The sequence below is a fragment of the Sphaeramia orbicularis genome, chromosome 4 (assembly GCF_902148855.1).
Source record: "Sphaeramia orbicularis chromosome 4, fSphaOr1.1, whole genome shotgun sequence".
Classification (NCBI taxonomy): domain Eukaryota; kingdom Metazoa; phylum Chordata; class Actinopteri; order Kurtiformes; family Apogonidae; genus Sphaeramia; species Sphaeramia orbicularis.
In genome coordinates, this window is record NC_043960.1 from 11,412,973 (window position 1) to 11,433,004 (window position 20,032).

General features: G+C 38.8%; 1 protein-coding gene across 2 annotated transcripts in view; it reads left to right on the forward strand.

Annotated features, from left to right (window-relative positions):
* The window catches only part of syde2 (synapse defective 1, Rho GTPase, homolog 2 (C. elegans)), an 89,297-nt gene that overhangs the window by 21,172 nt on the left and 48,093 nt on the right, over positions 1-20,032 (forward strand). For both annotated transcript variants that reach the window (XM_030131763.1, XM_030131764.1), the window contains exon 4: positions 17,560-18,680. In XM_030131763.1, the coding sequence (XP_029987623.1) occupies positions 17,560-18,680 (1,121 nt within the window). The remainder of the gene's footprint in view (positions 1-17,559; positions 18,681-20,032) is intronic.

A 20,032-nucleotide genomic window follows, 5' to 3' on the forward strand; every position in this document is an offset into this window, starting at 1 on the left:
GAAACCAAACATATATTGATGTCATAATCATACCTAACACTATTATCCATACCTTTTCAGAAACTTTTGCCCATATGAGTAATCAGGAAAGCAAACGTCAGAGTGTGTGATTTGCTGAATGCACTCGTCACACCAAAGGAGATTTCAAAAATAGTTGGAGTGTCCATAAAGACTGTTTATAATGGAAAGAAGAGAATGACTATGAGCAAAACTATTACGAGAATGCCTGGAAGATACTATTAAAGAAGAATGGGAGAAGTTGTCACCCGAATATTTGAGGAACATTTGCGCAAGTTTCAGGAAGCGTGTGAAGGCAGTTATTGAGAAAGAAGGAGGACACATAGAATAAAAACATTTTCTATTATGTCAATTTTCTTGTGGCAAATAAATTCTCATGACTTTCAGTAAACTAATTGGTCATACACTGTCTTTAAATCCCTGCCTCAAAATATTGTAAATTTTGCTTCCCCACCCTGTAGTACAAATACTTTTGTTTGTATTAACTCTGTAACCCTTTAACAACGGCAATCTCTCCAGTGCTGCATTTTGCATTTTACAGCATTCAAATTACTGTAACTCCTGAACTGCTATCTACAAAATTCAAATAGCATCAAAAAGGTGAGATCTAGCTTTCCGACACTATATAACACTTTTATGTAAAGTGTATATAACACTTTACAGCAGCGATGTGAGACTCTATTACAAATAGAAAGGAACTGTTTCAGAGACTTCGACACAGGCTAAAAAACACCTAGGAACAAGCGGTGCCAGGCACAACAGATTAAAAGTAGTTATTTTTACTAATTCTGGCATATTTACATAGGTGTATTTTTTATATAGCACTGTTCATGAATGTGTATGGTCCCTATTAAATAAACCCAAAAAAAAAAAAACCCTGCCCCTTGCGTGTATTGTAGCTTATTTTGGCATCGATCCAGCTGATGTCATCATGTCTATTCGTGTGCTCATGTCAGCATATCAGTTGCCTCTATATATGTGCCAAGTTTGAAGTAAACTGAAACAAAATTGATGTTTTTATAGACATTTTAAATTTCGCCCATCATAAGTAAATGGGAGAAGAAAAAAGATTTTAAAAATTCATAAAAAATGGGAGCTTTGACCTACTTCTCTCAAAATGTAAGTACTTCTGTTTTGCATCACTGGTAATCTATAAACCAAATTTGGTGTGAATTCAATCAATAGTTTTGCTGCTACAGACATTTGAAATTTTGTCCATTATAAATCAGTAGGGAAAAAAAGATTTTAAAATTCATAAAAAATATAAACTTTGACCTACTGTTCCCAAAATGTAATGACATCTATTCTGGGTCACTGGCAATCTATAAACCAAATTTGGTGTGAATTTAACCAATAGTTTTGCTGCTAGAGTGTTAACAAACAAACAAACAAAGAAACAAACCAAACCAAAAACAATACCCCATGCCTCCCCTTCTGGGGATGACGTAATAACAAAAAATATGAAGCCATAGTATGGATACTAAATGTTCAAGACCAAAAAGCATGTTTGAGCAGATGTAAAATAGTTGAAAGTTTATTGCAACCTTGAAAAGTTTCATTATGGACATTTACAGTTGTTTCTGACAGTAAATATGATAAAAACTTTAAGTCTGTTTTTTTCTTTTTAACTAAAACACACTATTTTAAGCATTTATTATTTATAACAATGATAATTATTGGCCAGTTATTGAAAGTTAAGTTCTTCCTGCAAACAAAGGTGCAAAAGAATTGTCCAAAAAGACATTTTCTGACACTTTTATTGCAAAGAAAACATGAAGACACCTAGGTGGCCTGTTATAATGGCAGTCTTAAAAGAGTTGATGTCAAATATGCACTGACATTTTGTATTTTATGGAATAAAACTCATAAAGGGTTATAAAGTGGTAGTTAAAGAAGTGTTAGATCTACCTGCTGTGGCGTCATCTAAATGTAATTATAGGACATGGAGATTATTCATAAAGAATACTGAAAGCAGGTTGACACAGTGAAATGCAGCTTACATTAACAGTATCCGTAGAACCCAGAGGAGTTTAATCTCGTCTTTACTGGTGAAATGAGCACTTCTGAGCCAAAATACAAAAATAACATGATGACAGCGTGGAACAAATAAGGATAACCGTTAAGCAAGCAGATTAACCAAGGAATTGAGCTACAGTCAGTTATTAGAAAAAATTATTAGACCACCCTTGTTTTCTTCAATTTCTTGTTCATTTTAATGCCTGGTACAATTATAGGTACATTTGTTTGGACAAATATAATGATAACAACAAAAATAGCTCATAAGAGTTTAATTTCAGAGCTGATATCTAGTAATTTTCCATGTTTTTTTGGATAATAACCAAAAACATTTAAGTTCTTCCATCAATAGCTATGGCATTGTACTGACAAAAACAGTGCTTTTAGAAATTCCATGTTTTCTTTTCTGTCTGTTTTAGTCACATGATACACACAGGAGTTAGTACTTGATTCCATAACGATTGTTTTTGATGACTTTTGATGGTTCTAATAATTTTTTTCTGTGACTGTACTTGTCGATTCCCATCTGTAGTTGTTTAAGATCTAAAACTCCAATGAATCTGAAGTCTCTCAGTTGTTTCTTGCTTTGTTCAGTCTGATGGGAGCAGACAGAAGCCGCTGCTGTCTAATCATATCACTCCATATCAGTGTCCCTCATTAGTTAAACCCAGACAGACATTAGCCAGGAGGAATTCAGAACTGGCATTCCTAAGAGAAAAGAATATCCATTTACTTGTGACTGCAGCTTACACAGAAAGCGTTCATTGGACGTTTTTCAGTCCTTAAGCGATTAAGTGTCTTTATCTTGAAATCCGATTCATTAACTACATTTAGTATGTGCGCAGATACTAAGAAATAAGTTGCGTCTTTTGTGTTTTAAACATTGTTGACAACTCAGGTCTACAGCGATGGCATAATGATGACAGCCAGCACACAGCTCCCTGTCTCTTAATAAGCCCGGGCTGTTCTTTATAACTTCCGACTTTTTGTTCTCTGTGATGTGGCAACATAGTAGTTTGAACCAATTGGCACATCTTGAGCTGAGCCTATAATTACAACTTTTGACAACACTTTTCTGTGGCACGCAACAGCTATTTCTAGTTGTATCAGCACAAAGAAAAGTTGAATGGTTTGGGTATGCCAAGTGAAATGTAATACTTGAGCTTTAGTGTTTAGAGCAGATGGCTTAAAAATGAACTAAACAGCACGGAAATAGCCTTTTATTCTGTGCAGTGCTCCATTCTTCAACAGCTGAACCATAACTCTGAAACATGTTACTATGGAGAAAAGAACTAACCCAAAGCTGTGGTTTTCATGCTTCAGTTTGACCGTGAACATACAGTTTTGTGTAACATACCCCCCCCCCCCCCCAAAAAAAAAAAAAATCCACCCTAGACAAGGACACCTCTCAAGGGGAGACTGACGGCTGATCCTCGTAGACTGACTTCAGACTCTTAGCTCTGTCTGACATCACGTGTCGCTTGGCAAAACTTTCTATCCTGAGAGACTTTACTTGTAGGATTAGGATTAAACCAGTCCCAAATGAGTCTCAGTGTACTAGTCCAGGACAGGCACTAATCACGGTGCACACAGCTAATTAAATTTACTCTATTTCTGCCTGTGCTGTTTGATAGGATTCAGACCTATTTTGGCATCTGAATGAAATTTGCTAGTATCATTAGGGCCTTTCATGCTGGGTAAGCAGATGAGTGGACGTAATTGGAGGCTTGAGTGTCTTATTCAGCACTTTTAACCGAGAGGACATTTTTGTGTGCTTCTGCGTATAGAAAGACTTTTTTTTTTTTTTTTAAGAATTTCCCACCTAACTGTCTACCTGTGTCAGATTTAATTTACTTTCCATCAGCTTCAACCTCATGTACATCCCATACTGAATTAGCTTCTATTAAGTTGCCGCAGACACATGATGCCGTGGGTTGACTCGTGCTCTGATTCCTGTAAAAATGAGAAGAGAGCGAGCAGCACTGTTGTATTTTTTTTTTTTTTTTTCCCTCTGCTCCGGAACTGCCTCCCTCTCTGCTGCCTGTTGACTTTGCAATTGATTCCTGTGGGTTTACCGACGCCATCCCACACTTCACTGCAAAAAAAAAAAAAAAAAAAAAAAAAAAAGAGCCCAGCTACGTGTCATAAAAGAGGAATCACTCATTACTGGTTGTTTGTATGTGTGAGTGGGGATGCTGTGGGCACCTTGTCTGTAAATCAGAAGAAATGGTAGGAAGGTAAAATAGTACTTTCTTCATTTTTAGTCAGGAAACTCATCTCCCTCCACAGAGTTTGCCTGTGTGTGTGTGTGTGTGTGTGTGTGTGTGTGTGTGTGTGTGGGTGTGTGTGTGTTAGTGCATTGCGGTGGCTGTTAACTCTTGCAGAATGACAATGCACTCCTCTGGAAGAGATGGGGGATGGTGGGCTGCAGCAAAAAAAAAAAACAAAAAAAAAAAAAAACTCTCACCCCACCCTGGACTCAGTGACAAACTGAAACTGTTTCAGGACAATATTTTTCTGATTTCACACGTACACTTGAATTTTAATGAGGTGTTTCTGCTAATGTATTATGAAACAGAGCAGTCTGCAGGTGCTCATGTGCCTCATGTGTGAAATTTGTTCTGGAGTGTGTGTTGTGTTAGGAGCTGACCGCTTTTGTCGGTTAGCTAGTGTGGCACCGGAAAAGCACTGAAGAGCCGGTGCCAGGATTTACCTGGAAAAGTGGAACCCAAGTCCTGCACATTGAAGTCAGTACATATACTGTTATCATGGACGTAGGTAAATGAGGCAGTCATTGGCTTAGAAATGGAGGTAACATGTAATTTTATTTATTCATTCCAATCTAAATGATTGGAAAGGAGCAGGATGAAGAAAACTTATAATACCTGCCCCTTTCTTGAAACATCTGCTTACATCAGATACATTACAGCTATTACAGTAAACAGTTAGTTAGTGCAAATAAAACAAGTCCAAAATCCATAAGTAAAATTATTTCATTACGTACTTTTATGAAGTTTCTCTATTCTTTCCTTATACAACCTCTTAAACTGAAAAATATTTGTACAGCTCTTCTCTTCCATTGCCAAAGAATTCCACATCCTGACACCCACAGCAGAAATACACATTTGCTTTACATTAGTCTGAACCCTTTGCTGTTTAAAATCAAACCTTCTATGTTTTTCATCCTGTGATACTAAAACAAACATACGTACAAACTAGGGATGTAACGATTACCGGCATTAATGATAAACCACGATAAAATTCCCGACGGTTAGTGTTACCGTTTAAATTCTAATTATCATGATAAATGACACGTCAGGAGCACGTCGGATGACGCTTCTGAGGAAGACTGGAGTCACAGTCGAAACTGTCAAGCAGGTAACGTCTAAAAACTATTCCTTGTCTGAACAAAAGAAAATAGTATATTTACATAAACAGAAGACAAAATGAACGTCTTTAGCCTTATCATGATAACCATGTTTGATTATTGAACTTTGAAAACTCACGGTACTGCACATTTCCTGAAGAAGCACCATCTATCTATCTATCTATCTATCTATCTATCTATCTATCTATCTATCTATCTATCTATCTATCTATCTATCTATCTATCTATCTATCTATCTATCTATCTATCTATCCATCCATCCATCCATCTATCCATCCATCCATCCATCCATCCATCCATCCATCCATCCATCCATCCATCCATCCATCCATCCATCCCTGAAAAAGAAACAAAAACAACTCAAACTTAATATGGAAAATGGTCAAACAATGGCCATAAGGTGCCATCTTTAATGCACATTTGTATGTTTGATATTTTACATGTTAATATTTAAATGTTTCTGCCAACAAAAAGTACATTGTGCTTATTATTTTATTTTATTTTATTTTATTTTTTTCAAAATACAACTTAGTTACATTATTTCAGTGTGTGTATAAGTATAAATACCGTGATAATAATGATAACCATGATAATTTTGGTCACAATAACCGTGATATGAAATTTTCATATCGTTACATCCCTAATACAAACATACAACAAACAAACATACAACAACATACAAATTGGCAGAAAACACACTCCAACTTCAACACACAGCATCCTTAAACCTGACGTATTCAAAGATTCAAAAATTGTATTTGGCATTTGTGTGTACATATACACATAGGAACTCTTGTGCAGTCATTCAGGGAGTCAGATAACAGGTACTAGAAAAAACATAATTCTGTAAAAAAGTCCATGCACATCTATAAATATACATATATAAAATGGCATAAAACCCAATAAAAGTGCATAAAAACCAACCCAGGAGATAATAACATGAAATAAATGAATAAATACACCGCAAGGAGGTAGTCAGTTTACGACAAGCTCATATATATACATACACACCTACACACATACATATACATACATATACACACGTACATGTACACATATACACATACATTATATTGCACTATGCCCAGTTTATTTTGCATTGGCCAGGACCCATGTCTCCCAAAGGTATCCATGCTGACCTCGATCTACTGTATGTCATACACTGATATACACCTGGATTTGATGTTTCAGGTGCAGTTTCACTACACAAATCAATATTAGACATGACCAAAATGAGGGTGTGATGGCACCAAAATCTTCATGTTTGTGACCTAAAATGCAATTTATGTGTAGGCTCAAATATAGAGAAGAATTTCCATTCTGCACAATATCTCCATGAGTATGGACAGGACATAAGTTTCCTTTTTTTTTTTTTTTTTTTCTTCTTTCTTTTATGGGCTCAGCTGGCTGACAGGCAGCTGTCTGTACCGATAAGGCAGCAGCCGACACCAACTGTACTCCCAGTCATCATTGCCCATTTTTCTGACACCTTTGCTTGTGTATCCTTTTTTATTTGCTTTGCCAAGGGTAACTTCATAAAGTGTATGAAGCACCTTTGGATATTCTACTGTGTTTATTATGAGTTTTGTTGAACCACATTTCAATCCCGGACCTGACATGGGGGGGTGGGGGGGTAGAAGAAGGGGAGAGAACAAGAGAGAAGAAGGTGGTGAAGACCCTCACATGAAAGTATCAACAATACAAACAGCAACAACCATGGAGACAATTATAATGGTGACAATAACGACAACCAGAACTGAGTAAACTGGGCAGAAGAGAGAGAAAAACAAAACAAAACAAACAAAACTACAAAAAAAAGGACATAAGTTTCCATCTTCTCTTTTCTTTTTGTGTAATCACAGTGAAATTTTAGCTTCAGTGTAGCATCTGTAAATGGCTTGAAATCATCAGTTTTCACATCCATCTGCCTCCTCTGTTTTCACCTTAAACATCAGTTAAAGGGATGGATAGAAAAGCAGGATTTGCAACTTTTACAAGTATGTCATTGGACCTTGAAGTCACCGAAAATTTAACTGAAAATCGACTTTCAGAACCATAGTGGAGACATGAAATGTAGCAGTTATACTTTTGGAGACCATCCACAAATTATTATTCTTTATAGAGTATTTTATTATGTTTTGAGAATGTATGCGGAGGAATGTTAAAAATAATGTGTCCAAAAAATGTTAGATGTTTGCTGATATAGACGATTTACTGCAGGATATGAGTGTAAGAGAGTAAATGAACTTAATGTCTTTTGAACTTAAGTCTATAAAGTCAAGCAGAAGAGGAACTGCTGCTTTAATTGAAGGACACTAAATCCATGGTTTTGTTAGTAGTGATATTATCGTTGCCTCCACAGTGTCTTTATCTTTATTGCATCGACTGTAAATGTGTTTCAGATACCACATTATGGGTTGCCTCGCCACATTTTTGTAAGCGCACCCTCTCCTCCCAGACGACAAAGGCTTTTGATCTCAGCTTCAAGACAGTCTTTACCTCGAAAAAAAAAAAAAAAAAAAAAAAACTCGGATGGTAGCCATAGAGTTGCACTCAGCTATTTTCAGCCTCTTCAGATCTTTTCAGATTTTTCATGAATATGAGCCGAAACAGACTCGACTTTATTCGTAGGGCAAAGAAATCTGACAGGCCTCTCTATGACTGACCATGAATAAGAGCGTCTGCTGAATTAATGAAGCAGTGCAGATGTAGATGACTCCAGCGACTATAGTTTTGCTCTGTTCGGCTGGCTGATTCTTTTTCCCTCACCGGATACACTCCAGACTCCTCGTGTGCTGCCTATTGACTGACTTTTTGTCCATCTGAATGCTCTATTTGTATGGAGAATAATGATTGATGGACTTTGGGGGTGGTGAGCTTGGTGTGTTCCCAATCTCTTGTTCCCTTTAGCGCTTGTTTGGGGAATCTTGACTTGGCCAGAGCTCAGAATGGGATCAGAGCTATTTCTGGGGGTTGTTTTGGTCACGCTGGCTGCGGTGTTGGAGAATTGGCCCCAGCTGCTAAAGTTACATGAGAGTTCAAGCCTCTGAGTTCAAACCTGGAATCTAATCTCGGCTGACGATTGCACGGTTGGTTTTGGAGGAAGTCAACAACTCGGAGGAGGAACTCTGTGAGAGCAGCACTTCAAACTCGGAGCAGATTCCTTAGCGTGGCGTTAGTTGTGAAGTCCAGGCTGCATAGTTTCCTCACAGTTCTTTCTCTCTGGTCTGTTCTTCATTTCGGCAGCCGGAAAAGCCGGAAAAAAAGCAAAACAGTTGTAGCCACAGCTTTGAAGGATAAAGAACAGACTGTACATGCATTGGTTTTTTCTGTAGTATCTACAGATTAATGTGTAAAGCAGTGGTATTCAGCTAAATTGAAACAAGTCCAGGTACACGATGCTCATCTCCTACTGAGGTTTGATTTATTTCATACCTGACTGAGCCAGTCACTTTAGTAGAAAATAATGTGGAGCAAGAAATGCTTAAATTGCATCTGTTCTTTTGCTCAAAATCAGTAGAAGTAGAGACAAGACATTTCACTGTGATCTCTCTTTTAAGCTAAGTCATTAATGCCTCTATCTTTAAGTGAATTTTAGGAACTTTTTATCTAGTTTTTCTTTGAATGTGTTATATTTTCATGGACCAAGAGCAATCTTGCAGTGCAAATTTAGATATGAAATTATTATTATTTATTGGCCTCGACCATTTTCCACATCCTTACATTGGACTCCTGCAGATATTATCCATCTGAATTCATCTTTGTAATGCTATTTAATATTTCCAGTTTTGTATCCTGGTTAATGTGACACACCAGCCTTGTAAAACTCAATGCTGGTAAGAATAAATCTTGGACGACTTGGTTTTCCGAGTGCTCGCTTCTCTACCTGAGCATAGGGCAAATTTCCACACAATTTCTAGTTCTGTTTTCCTTACTTTCCTGTGACAGCTAACTCAATATCCTTGTTTAGTGGACCAAATAAATAATTTGAGATGTAATCTTGGGTTTTGGGAAACACTGACTGAATTTTTTCACAATTTTAATTCATTTTATACCAAACAACTAGCAGATTAACCAAAAAAGTACCCGTCGTATACCAACAGTGGAAATAAATGTTAGATGCAGGCCATATATATAATAATATGGTCGCAGTGCATGTAGTCATAGGGGTTTACTAAGCTTGCAGTATTGTGTCTGTTAAATATTGACAGAATAAAGAATTGGCTGTTGTTTTTATGTCCCAGAACACTTCTCAGTGGATGGAAGCCTCTCATGGTCCAGATTTAGACCGGAGTCTGCTAGTTGGTGACCACTTTATAATGCAGAGCATATGTTTCTAACCATCTGTATAAGAAGTTCCTTTAAATTGCAAAATATTTTCTGTGCTTGTACTTTATTTGTTTCAGTATGGATGTAATTTTTTTACTCGCTATCGCTGTGGACGTAAAATCATTAAACCCAGTATTAATTTAATAGTGTGGCATTAGATCTTTAGTGCTGGATGTATTTCTGGTTTGTCATCTATGAAGTAATTTGTCAGCAGTCATTACATAGCTGTTAGTGCCTTTTGGATCAGGGCAGTGCAGTGAGGCCGGCGTGACTGCAGGCTGTCTAGAATTAGCAGCCACTCGGCTGGTAGAGTTACAGCAGAGCAGGAATGCCTGCAGCAGTAGGCGAGGAAGGCTACATGAGGGCTCTTTTGGCAGGGGGCCATGTTGTGCTAGCGAGAAGGCCTGCATGCTTGGATATATTAGCAGGGGTTTTGTAACCATTGTAATGAAACGGCTGGGCTCCCGTGGCCCCTGAAAGGCCTTCCAATGCTGAATGATTTAGAGCCAAAGAAGAGGAAGCACCGCAGAGCTGGGCCTTGGTCACCGACTGAAGAAACTACAGGACAAGTATACCATTCAGACATTTATTTACACTCCCCTTGTTTGTCAGCACACCCTGGTCCTTTCTGTCTTACTTTGAACGCACACATTTGGCAGACATGCTTGTAGAGACAAGTGAATACTAGTGCTTTTACAGGGGTAATCAGGGACAGCAGATTATTGCCTTCCTCTGAGGCTGTCTCTTTTCACAAACGCATTCTCATATTCTCATGAATCAGGCACCCAACATTGTTTCAAACGGAGGACATTTCATATTACGTGACTCGTATTTACATCTCGGCGTTGGCTAAGATGACAGTTTGGCTCGGTCTCACTGTAGGATCGCTGTAAAACATCAGGCATGTTTGAAAATGATCGGGTCGTCCCTTTAATGCACGCCCTCCTCCTGCACCTGTCTGGTGCCAGAGCTGCGAAAAGCCCTCGTCATAAATTCCTGGGCTTTGTTAAGAGGTGTCAGTGGCCGGGTGCCCGGGGTCGGCTGCAGGGTCACAGAGTGCATGCATGTGTTTGCCTTTATATTAACATCCACTCTCTCCCTTTGTGATACAGTAATATAGTGAGTGCATATGCGTGGGGGTGGATGCAATCACCCCTCTCAGGTGTCACCCAGTGGAATGCGGACCTTTTGCCCTTTGACCCCAGAACATGGCCCTGGAGGGTTGGGTGTCAAACTATCGCCCCTGAACCTCAGCGAGTGAGGTGTTACATTACTCTTCTGACTGCTGCCACAAGGCCAAAGGCTACAGAGGACACAGCTGCATGTGTGTGTTTGAGAAGCCACAGTCATTAACAATGCAGCACCCATTAAGTTTGTCAGAGGCAGATCTGCCCCACAGGGCTGGTTGACATTGGCCTGATTACAAAATAAATGGAACAACACAGGACACAAGAGTGGAGGTAGTTTTGATCTCCACTTTTAAAGTCTGTGCTAGAGGCCTGAGCAGTAAACGATAGATATATACTAGTGATGGACTCTACAAAAGCCTGCAAAAGGGTCCGATCTGGCCCGTAGGATGAATTTCTGAAATGAAAAAATCACATTGAAGATATTACCAATCAAGGGTGTCAAAACCCAGTATGATCTCAAGTGGGCCGAACCAGTAAAATAATAATGGAATAACCTATAAATAATTTCAGCACCAAACATTTAGCTGTTTTTAGAGTGAATAATGGGTTAGAGTCTGGTTTTGACCAGCTATATATGTAAAGTGTCATGAGATAACTTTTGTTATGATTTGGCGTTATATAAATAAAATTTGATTTGATTTGAATAAACTAAAATTACAGTATGAAAATGTTGACATCTACAAAGTATGCTTTAACAAATGGAAATAACATGAACAAACTGAAATTTCTTAAGAAAAAAAAGTGCAATAATAACAATATTATGATTCATCTTATTTACACATGTGCATTACAACTTACAGATGACAGCAGACCTACAAAGACACAAAACATTTAGTAACAGAATATTGTGTTGAAATTGCACTTCACTTGAGACATTTGAAGTTGTTCATAATAGTTCAGATTATTCACATTTTTTGTGAAAGGACAGTTTGCAAATACACTATAATACACTATAACAAAGGTTATTATGATAGTATTTTCCTGGCCTGACCCACTAGGGATCAAATTGGGCTGTATGTGACCCCTGAACTAAACTGAGTAAAATAGTTTCACTTACATGCAAACCACTATGAATGCACATGACACAGTGTTTGGTTACAGACTTCATGTGTGTGCCATCCCTGCCTCATAACCCAGTTATCATATCCTTTTGATGAAGCCGCTACCAAACACATGCAAACGGCCAATCATTTGACAGGTGTGTTGCCCGATGGCATCATTTCTATGGTGGTGAAAAGTAATATCTGCTGGTGCAACATAAGTAGCAAAGTGTTTATAAGTCACTCACAGCTGCAGCAAATGCATGTGCTGTGATGCTGTGAAATATTTATTGAGTAATGTCGCTCTTAAAATGATCACAAATGTGAATGAAATAAAACGCCAACGCTCGGAATTATTTTGATTGGTATAAATAACTAACTAATCCCAGCCAAATAAATTGCTTGCAAAATTCAAAATTATGTAATCACGTGAATGTGCAAATCTATGATCTGTGTGTAGCGGTTATGTAATATACTATCAACAAGTCTTTTTGTTATTTTTTTATCATAATTAGTGCATAATTTAATATGGGACATTAGACTCATCAATGTGATAAAACTGCACAAAACCATAGTCAGCTATTTTTATCTGTAACATCTTTGGTAAAAAAAAAACAAAACTACTTCATTCTACATTTTTTAATTTCTCTTTTAGCTAAACTTGTTGCATAATAAAAACTACAGAACAAAATAAGCCAAAACACGCTCAACTGTGATTCATGTTCAGAGTATTTCCCTCCTGAAAACCGTATTTCAGGTTCGTGACCAGCGCTCTGTGTTTACCCGACCCCTCCCCAGATGTTGTTTGGTGAATTTGCACCTTTAGTGCCCTCCACCCATTTTCTCCCTTCTCAGAGCGCCTCTGTGTCTATTATTGGCAGGAAGCCGTGACAGGGAAGGCTACTCAGCCAAGGGAAAAGGAGGCTAAACATGGTTTGGTGAGGAATGTGAGAGAACAGCCGTGTTCATTTGTACATTCACTCGCCGGCCTGCCAGCCTTCCAGTCGACCATCCAGACCTCTGAGTGCCTGGACAAGGGGCGCCTTTGTCCCCCATCCGCTGGCTACACCCTGCCCTGCTCCTGCCCCCCATCTTACCCTTCTCTCCATCCTGTTGCGCCTCCTCTGCCTCCCTCTTTTCACTTGTGGGCCCTTGCTCCAGAATAGCACAGCAGGTCCCCTCTGAAAATAGAGCTGGTGATGTTGGCAGGGTCAAGCTTCCTCTTTCTCTTCTCTCCTCTTTGTATCTCTGTCTCTTTCCCTTTTCAGTTTCACTTACAGAGTCCATCCTTTGTTTCAGGGAAGATAATTAGCTACTAAATAGTTTTTTGGAATTATAATAATCAAAAATCTATATTTATTTCATGACAGGCTTGAATTTCTGAGAAGCTCATTATGCTTTTGGCGTATTGCATAATGCATAAGTACTCTATTATGGCTTGGTCCAAATTAGGCCAATTAGGTCATTCTAAAAGCACTTCCTGAATCACTTGGTTCAGTCATAGTCTTCCAAGAATCCTGGGTAACACAGAGGAAAATAACTGGTTTTATGACAGGCTCAAACTTTTTATTAGGCAAATAGCAGGATGCTCATAATTTGACAAATTACACTTTAATCAGTCACCGCAGCGGGCTTTGTGTCAACTCCCTGGTGCTTAAAATATGGAAATGACTGGAAGTGTAGGTCAGTGATGGAGCTCTGACAGTGTCCAATGTACTGAGAGGTCAAAAGTGCTCAAAACTGACATATGTTATGACAGTTACAGTCAACATATTATACTGAATTCAAGTGGCATAAAATCATAATATTCAGAATAACGTAATGTCATATTCTGCTGGATCATAACCTATAACTTCTAGTCCATTAACTGCATCAGCAACCTCCCAATTACTGTTCATTGATATGAATCAAGCAAGTTTTTGTACACAAATTACAGCGGTAAAACGAGTGGTGGTAGCAGTTGTGATTCTACTTAGAACGGAGACCACATTCTAGTGATAAATCTTTTCTTGGGACACTATAGATACTTGTAATTCTGTATTTTATTACATAAGAATATCCCGTATATATTATTTGCAGAGAGGGAGCAATGATCACAACTATGACAGAGATATGTTCATCTGAGTCAGAGGCGATTTCTAAAAGATTGCAAGGGAAGCTCAGCTTCCCCTAAAATTATGAAAAATTAAATGGTCAAATATGTACAGTTGTGTTGACATTTCATTGACTACAAATGTGTTAGAACACGTTCATCTCAAAGACGAGTTCATTCAGAATCAGCTTTATCACAAATCAACAGACTCGATGTTGTTCACTTCTCATACATTCCCGTTGTGTTGTTTTCTCATTTGATCTCTGCTCAGTGCATTTGCCTGTAGATGCTCAGTGTCCATGCACTTCAATGGGACTGAGTGGAACAGTTTTTTTCATTGCCTCAAAACTGGACGGTAATTGGATAAATACCACGATGCTGTCCCGCCCCTGGACGCTCAGCGTCTCTGGGCATGAATGGAGCTGTGGGTGGAGCTCAGCCAGGCTGGACGCTGGGCTTCCACGTGCTGATTGGAGGATCAGTCGAGAGGCTGAATCCCGTTTGATTGACAGCTATTTTGAGATCTACTCCTTCACTTGACAGAGTTCAGTTTAATACCGTCACGCATTCTGCTGTGAAATCGAGAAAGAAACCACTATGAAATTACTTGTTCATTTCTTGCACTGTAAATACACAAACTGCTGAATTTATGTTTAAATAACTTGACAATTTTTTTGATGTAAGCCGACAATGAGCTTCCCTTCTCTGAAAGATGAGCAGCCGCCACTGATATGAGTACAGCATCTTAAGACTGTAATTCATGTTCAACAGTTCAATGGTTCGCCATCATTACAAAGGAATTTGGTGGGTTTTGAGGGATTATTTTTGATGGAACATAGTTGTGTTAAATAATATGGTAATTTATTTCAATTAATATGTGCAGTTTGCTGATTATTAAGAGCTAATATGTGACTAATTCTTTTGTTAATAATAATAATTGGTTAGATTTCTATAGTGCTTTTCAAGGCACCCAAAGTGCTTGACATTATTGTTCCATGATTCATTCACTCTCACATTCACACTCTGGTGGTGGTAAAATTGTAGCCACAGCTGCCCTGATGGAAGCGTGGCTGCCAGTTTGCACCAAACAGCCCCTCCAACCACCACCAAACATTTATATGCATTCATACATTCATGTGAGTGACACTGGAAGCAAGGTGGGTGAGTTGTCTTGCACTAAGACAGAGCGGGATTTGAACTGCCAACCCTTCAGTTATTAGACGACCCCCTCTACCTCTTGAACCATGGCCTCCCCAGTGTACAATGACAAATCACAGATTCTATTCTATTCTATTCCGATCTGATCTATTCTATTCCATTCTTTTTATGCTAATACGTTATTAGTTAATGGTGAACTTTGTAGTTTAATACATTCCAACCAGTGATTTTGACTCTGATTATTAATAGAAAAGTTCTTGTTGGATAATAAACCTGGGATTCTGAGCATAAATAATAAATATATCTAATAAATAAATAAACCTGCCCTGCCTTGCCTTGCATAAACTTTCCGATAACAGCCACAGTTCCGTCTTCCAGACTAAACAACGGCCGTCACTCCAGCAGAGAAATGAAGACCCTAAAATTTCGTGTTGTTAGACATCTAGTTAGACGAGACCTGCCTACAAGCTTTACTCCAAATGGATGTTCTTCAGCTTGAATAATGACGGCGTAACTCTAGCTGGGCCCTGGAGCAGTTGGTGTCTCTAGACAGACATTTTCCTGCTCATAGACCGATGTTTTTCCTGGAGCCACAGCTAATGACATTCCACTTCAATTTCCCTGGTGTTTGATTGAATGAAACCCTCTTAAGGCCTCATGGAAACTCTTTGAGAACAATTGGATTTTATATATCGCCCCATTTCAGCAATCTGTCTCTGTTAAACTTTAATTACTGAACATGCTGTCTAGGTTTACACAAGTTGACGGCCACTGGATTATACAGCATCGCAGTGTTTACATGAGCTGAATGTATGTCTGGTAGTGGATTACTGGGTTGCATGTAAACCTGATGATGTGCACTGGAGGTGTGGCGTTTTTCTGATGTAAATTACGGCTCATGTATACTTTGTCTGGTCCCTGTCCGTCAATTATAATCACAGGAGTAAAGTTTTCTTAATGAAACCGGTTATAACACTGAGATCAAGAACTTGTGCCTAGTGGGATTTCTGTGATTCCTCTCTCAACCTTTTTTTCCTGGCAGAGTCGTTGGCAGTTTAATATTTAAACCGCTCCAAAATGTGTCGACCACAGAATGACTTTCTTTTATAAACACTGTCACACTCAGAGTTATTATATGTGTGATATGTTCATTGGATTTTGCTTTTATTTAGTCGTTCAGTGCAGTCTTAGTTTGGTTTTGTAAGTGCACAAGTAGTTTTTTTTTATTTTGCAGAATTGACTACTTTTAGGAGTTTGTTAAGTTCAGTCTTAGCTTTAGTTTTGAAAGTATTACGAGATTATTAAAGATCCCATATTGTGCAAGAAATATTTTACTCTACAACACAAAGACTGACTTTTATTTTAATTCAGTCAAAAAAATTACATTTTTAGCATGTTTTCAATGTTTTATTAGTTTAAAGCTTTAGTTTTTGCTGACTATGATATTCTTGTCATTAGTTCATTATATTTAATGGTATAGATCCCTGTTTTCTCATCAACATTAGCACTGACTTAAACACAACACAGCCTGTTTTACCTGCAATTCAATATATACGTTAATTGTTTATTTAGATTGTTCACTGTAGTTTTAATGTATTTTTCATGGATCTGAAAACTATGGTAGTTATGTTCATTTCAATTCTTCCAGTTCTAGTTTTCGATTTAACTTTGTTTTTCAGTATTTATGATGTGCTTGGTTATTTAGCTGTATCATAATATTCCATCTTGTTTTAGTTAGTGTTGTATGATGGATGATTATGGCCACGTTGAAGGCAAAAATAAGAAAATTTGAGAATAAGATTATAATCTTTCAGTAGAAATAGTAGTGATGCTACATAATGATATTGTAATAATGAAGCTGTAATTTTTCAAGAAAAAAAAGTCACAATGTTATGAGCATAAAGTTATTATTTCACATGTAAGAAGTCGTCTGACCGAAGATGTTTTAATCTGTTTTTCCAACTTTACCTGTATTTCTTTAATTGTGAAATGTATAATTTAAGCAAGTTTCCTATTTACCTCATTTTTATTCTGTTCCTTTGATATTTCCCCATCTTTCTGAGTTTATTCTCATAAAATGTCTTCTTGTTGTGAAATATTACAACTTAATTCTCATGATATTCTGACTTTTTTGCAATTTAATTTTCATTAATATCTCTTTCTTCCTCAGATTATTAGGCCTATATTCTTCAATATCGTATTTTTTTAATCTTCAGCATGTCTCTAATCCTCCCTCATAAAGGAGCATTGTCTGTTGTGGTTTGTCTTTGCTTTTGACCTTTAGACTTTTTTAATCAGTCTTTCTCTTGCCTGTTTTTTTTCCTCTAGATGGTCCTGACCTGCCCAACGCTGTCGGCTTCTCTCCTCCCTCAAGCCCAAACCCAGCCAAGAAGAGCAGCTCCATCAACTGGTCCTTCCCCGATAAGATCAAGTCCCCTCGCACTGTCAGGAAGATCTCCATGAAGATGAAGAAGCTCCCGGAGCTGAGCAGGAAACTCAGCGTCCGGGGGACTCCGAGCAGCAGCAACAGCAACGGAAACAGTCAGCTGGAGCCCAGATCCAACTCCCCCCAAAACAACGGGTCCGAGGCCGTCCCCCAAACCTCAGGCCCTCCAAGGCTGTCTGCTTCTGGAAGCGGGCAGGCGAGTCGGAATGTGATCTCACGCTATCACCTGGACAGCAGCGTGTCCACACAGAACAGCTTTAGTAAGAAGAAGAACAACGGCAGCTCAAAGTCTGCCAGTAAAGGGGGCTACCTCAGTGACGGGGACTCACCTGAGCTGGTAGCCAAGTCTGGGAAGCACGGCTCTGCGGAGGGGAAGGGAGGTAAAGGCAAGGAGGCCGAAGGAGGCTCCAGACTGAACGGCATGGAGCTGGACATCGACGCCTTCCGCCATTACAGCTTCACAGAGCAGCCTAAGTGTAGCCAGTACATCTCTGGACTGATGAGCCTGCACTTTTACGGCGCCGAGGACCTCAAACCGCCTCGCATCGACTCTCGTGACGTCTACTGCGCCATCCAAGTGGACTCTGTTAATAAAGCACGGACAGCACTGCTCACCTGTCGAACTACCTTCTTAGACATGGACCACACCTTCAACATCGAGCTGGAGAACGCCCAGCACCTGAAGCTGGTGGTGTTCAGCTGGGAGCCCACGCCGAGACGAAACCGCGTCTGCTGCCACGGCACCGTGGTTCTGCCCACGTTGTTCCGGGTGACACGATCGCACCAGCTGGCGGTGAAGCTGGAGCCGCGGGGGCTGATCTACGTCAAGCTGAGCCTGATGGAGCAGTGGCAAAACTCTCTGGACGGCGGGCCAGATGGAGACCGGGAGCCCCAGGTGTTTGGCGTGGAGGCGTGGCGGGTGGCAGAGAGGGAGAACACGGGGCTTATGGTGCCGCTGCTGATTAGCAAGTGCATCAATGAGATCGAGAAGAGAGGCTGCCAGGTGAGTCAGTACAGTCCGCAACAAGAAAACAGGTTGGAATGTTTCTACTCTTAAAGTTATTGGTGATGAGGCCAAAACTTTACGCTCTTGTCAGTCATAACAGGCACTCTGAGTAGTGATTATTATTATATTTTATATCCCTGTGACAGTGTTAGAGCTGTCTGACTTGCCGTTTTTAACTTATCCAACAGGAGTCAACATTGAGGGTCATAGATCATTTAATTCAGGAGAACCAGTTGGCTTTTTAATCCCAGTTTTACATTTGGATGGTCTGAGGATGGATGAAAATATCAGATATTTGAAAAACACTGGTAAAAATTCAGTTTTTTACCTTAACTTCAGCCCGATTCGTGTATAAGTTAGTATAACATGTGGACATCTGTCTGTGATCTTAATTCCATACCAATCTTCCATGTCTGTAAACTGCTATAAAAAAAAAAAAAAAAAAAAGATCCCTCTGCAAATTTCCAGCACATACACAGGTCCCGTCATATTAGTCCCATCCGAGTTGACATTTGTGTGATTTGATGGAATTTATTTCATCTTTCTCTTCTGCTGCATATTTATTCGATTTCCAGAACAATGGAGAAGGAAGTTTTAAAAGTGTTTTAAATGGAAATTCACTATATAGCATGGATAGTCACTGACAGAGTAACCTTAAATCCTTCAAAACATCTATACCGGTGCTCATTAAGGAATACTTTTCTGTCTTTCAACAGTTAACTGTCAGTGTGAGAGTGCCTCACAAATCAAACCTGGTGAATAATGTCAGAACATTCCAATAAAAAACAGACTTTTCTCATCCTGTGCAAAGACGCTGCATGAAACCCAGATGTGGAGGTTATTTTCCAAATCACCGGAGATCCACAGGTTATATTAGTCCTGTGTGAATAGGAAGTTTTACTTAGATGTTGCAGACTTAGCCTAAATTTAACCTTTCAAATTACTCTCATTTATCAGATATTACACTAGGAATTTGCAAAAAAGCAGGTCGATTCTTATATTTCATTTACTGATTTACTGACGCTAGGAAATATAGATAAATATACAAAAATCCTGCTGATTGGTGAAGTACAGTCACGGAAAAAATTATTAGACCATCAAAAGTCATCAAAAACAATGGTTATGCAATCAAGTACCAACTCCTGTGTGTATCAAGTGACTAAAACAGACAGAAAAGAAAACATGGAATGCCTAAAAGCACTGTTTTTGACAGTACAATGCCATAGATATTGATGTAAGAACTGAATTTTGGTTATTATCAAGAAAACCATGGAAAATGGATAGATATCAGCTCTGAAATTAAACTCTTATGAGATATTTTTGTTGTTATTATTATATTTGTCCAAACA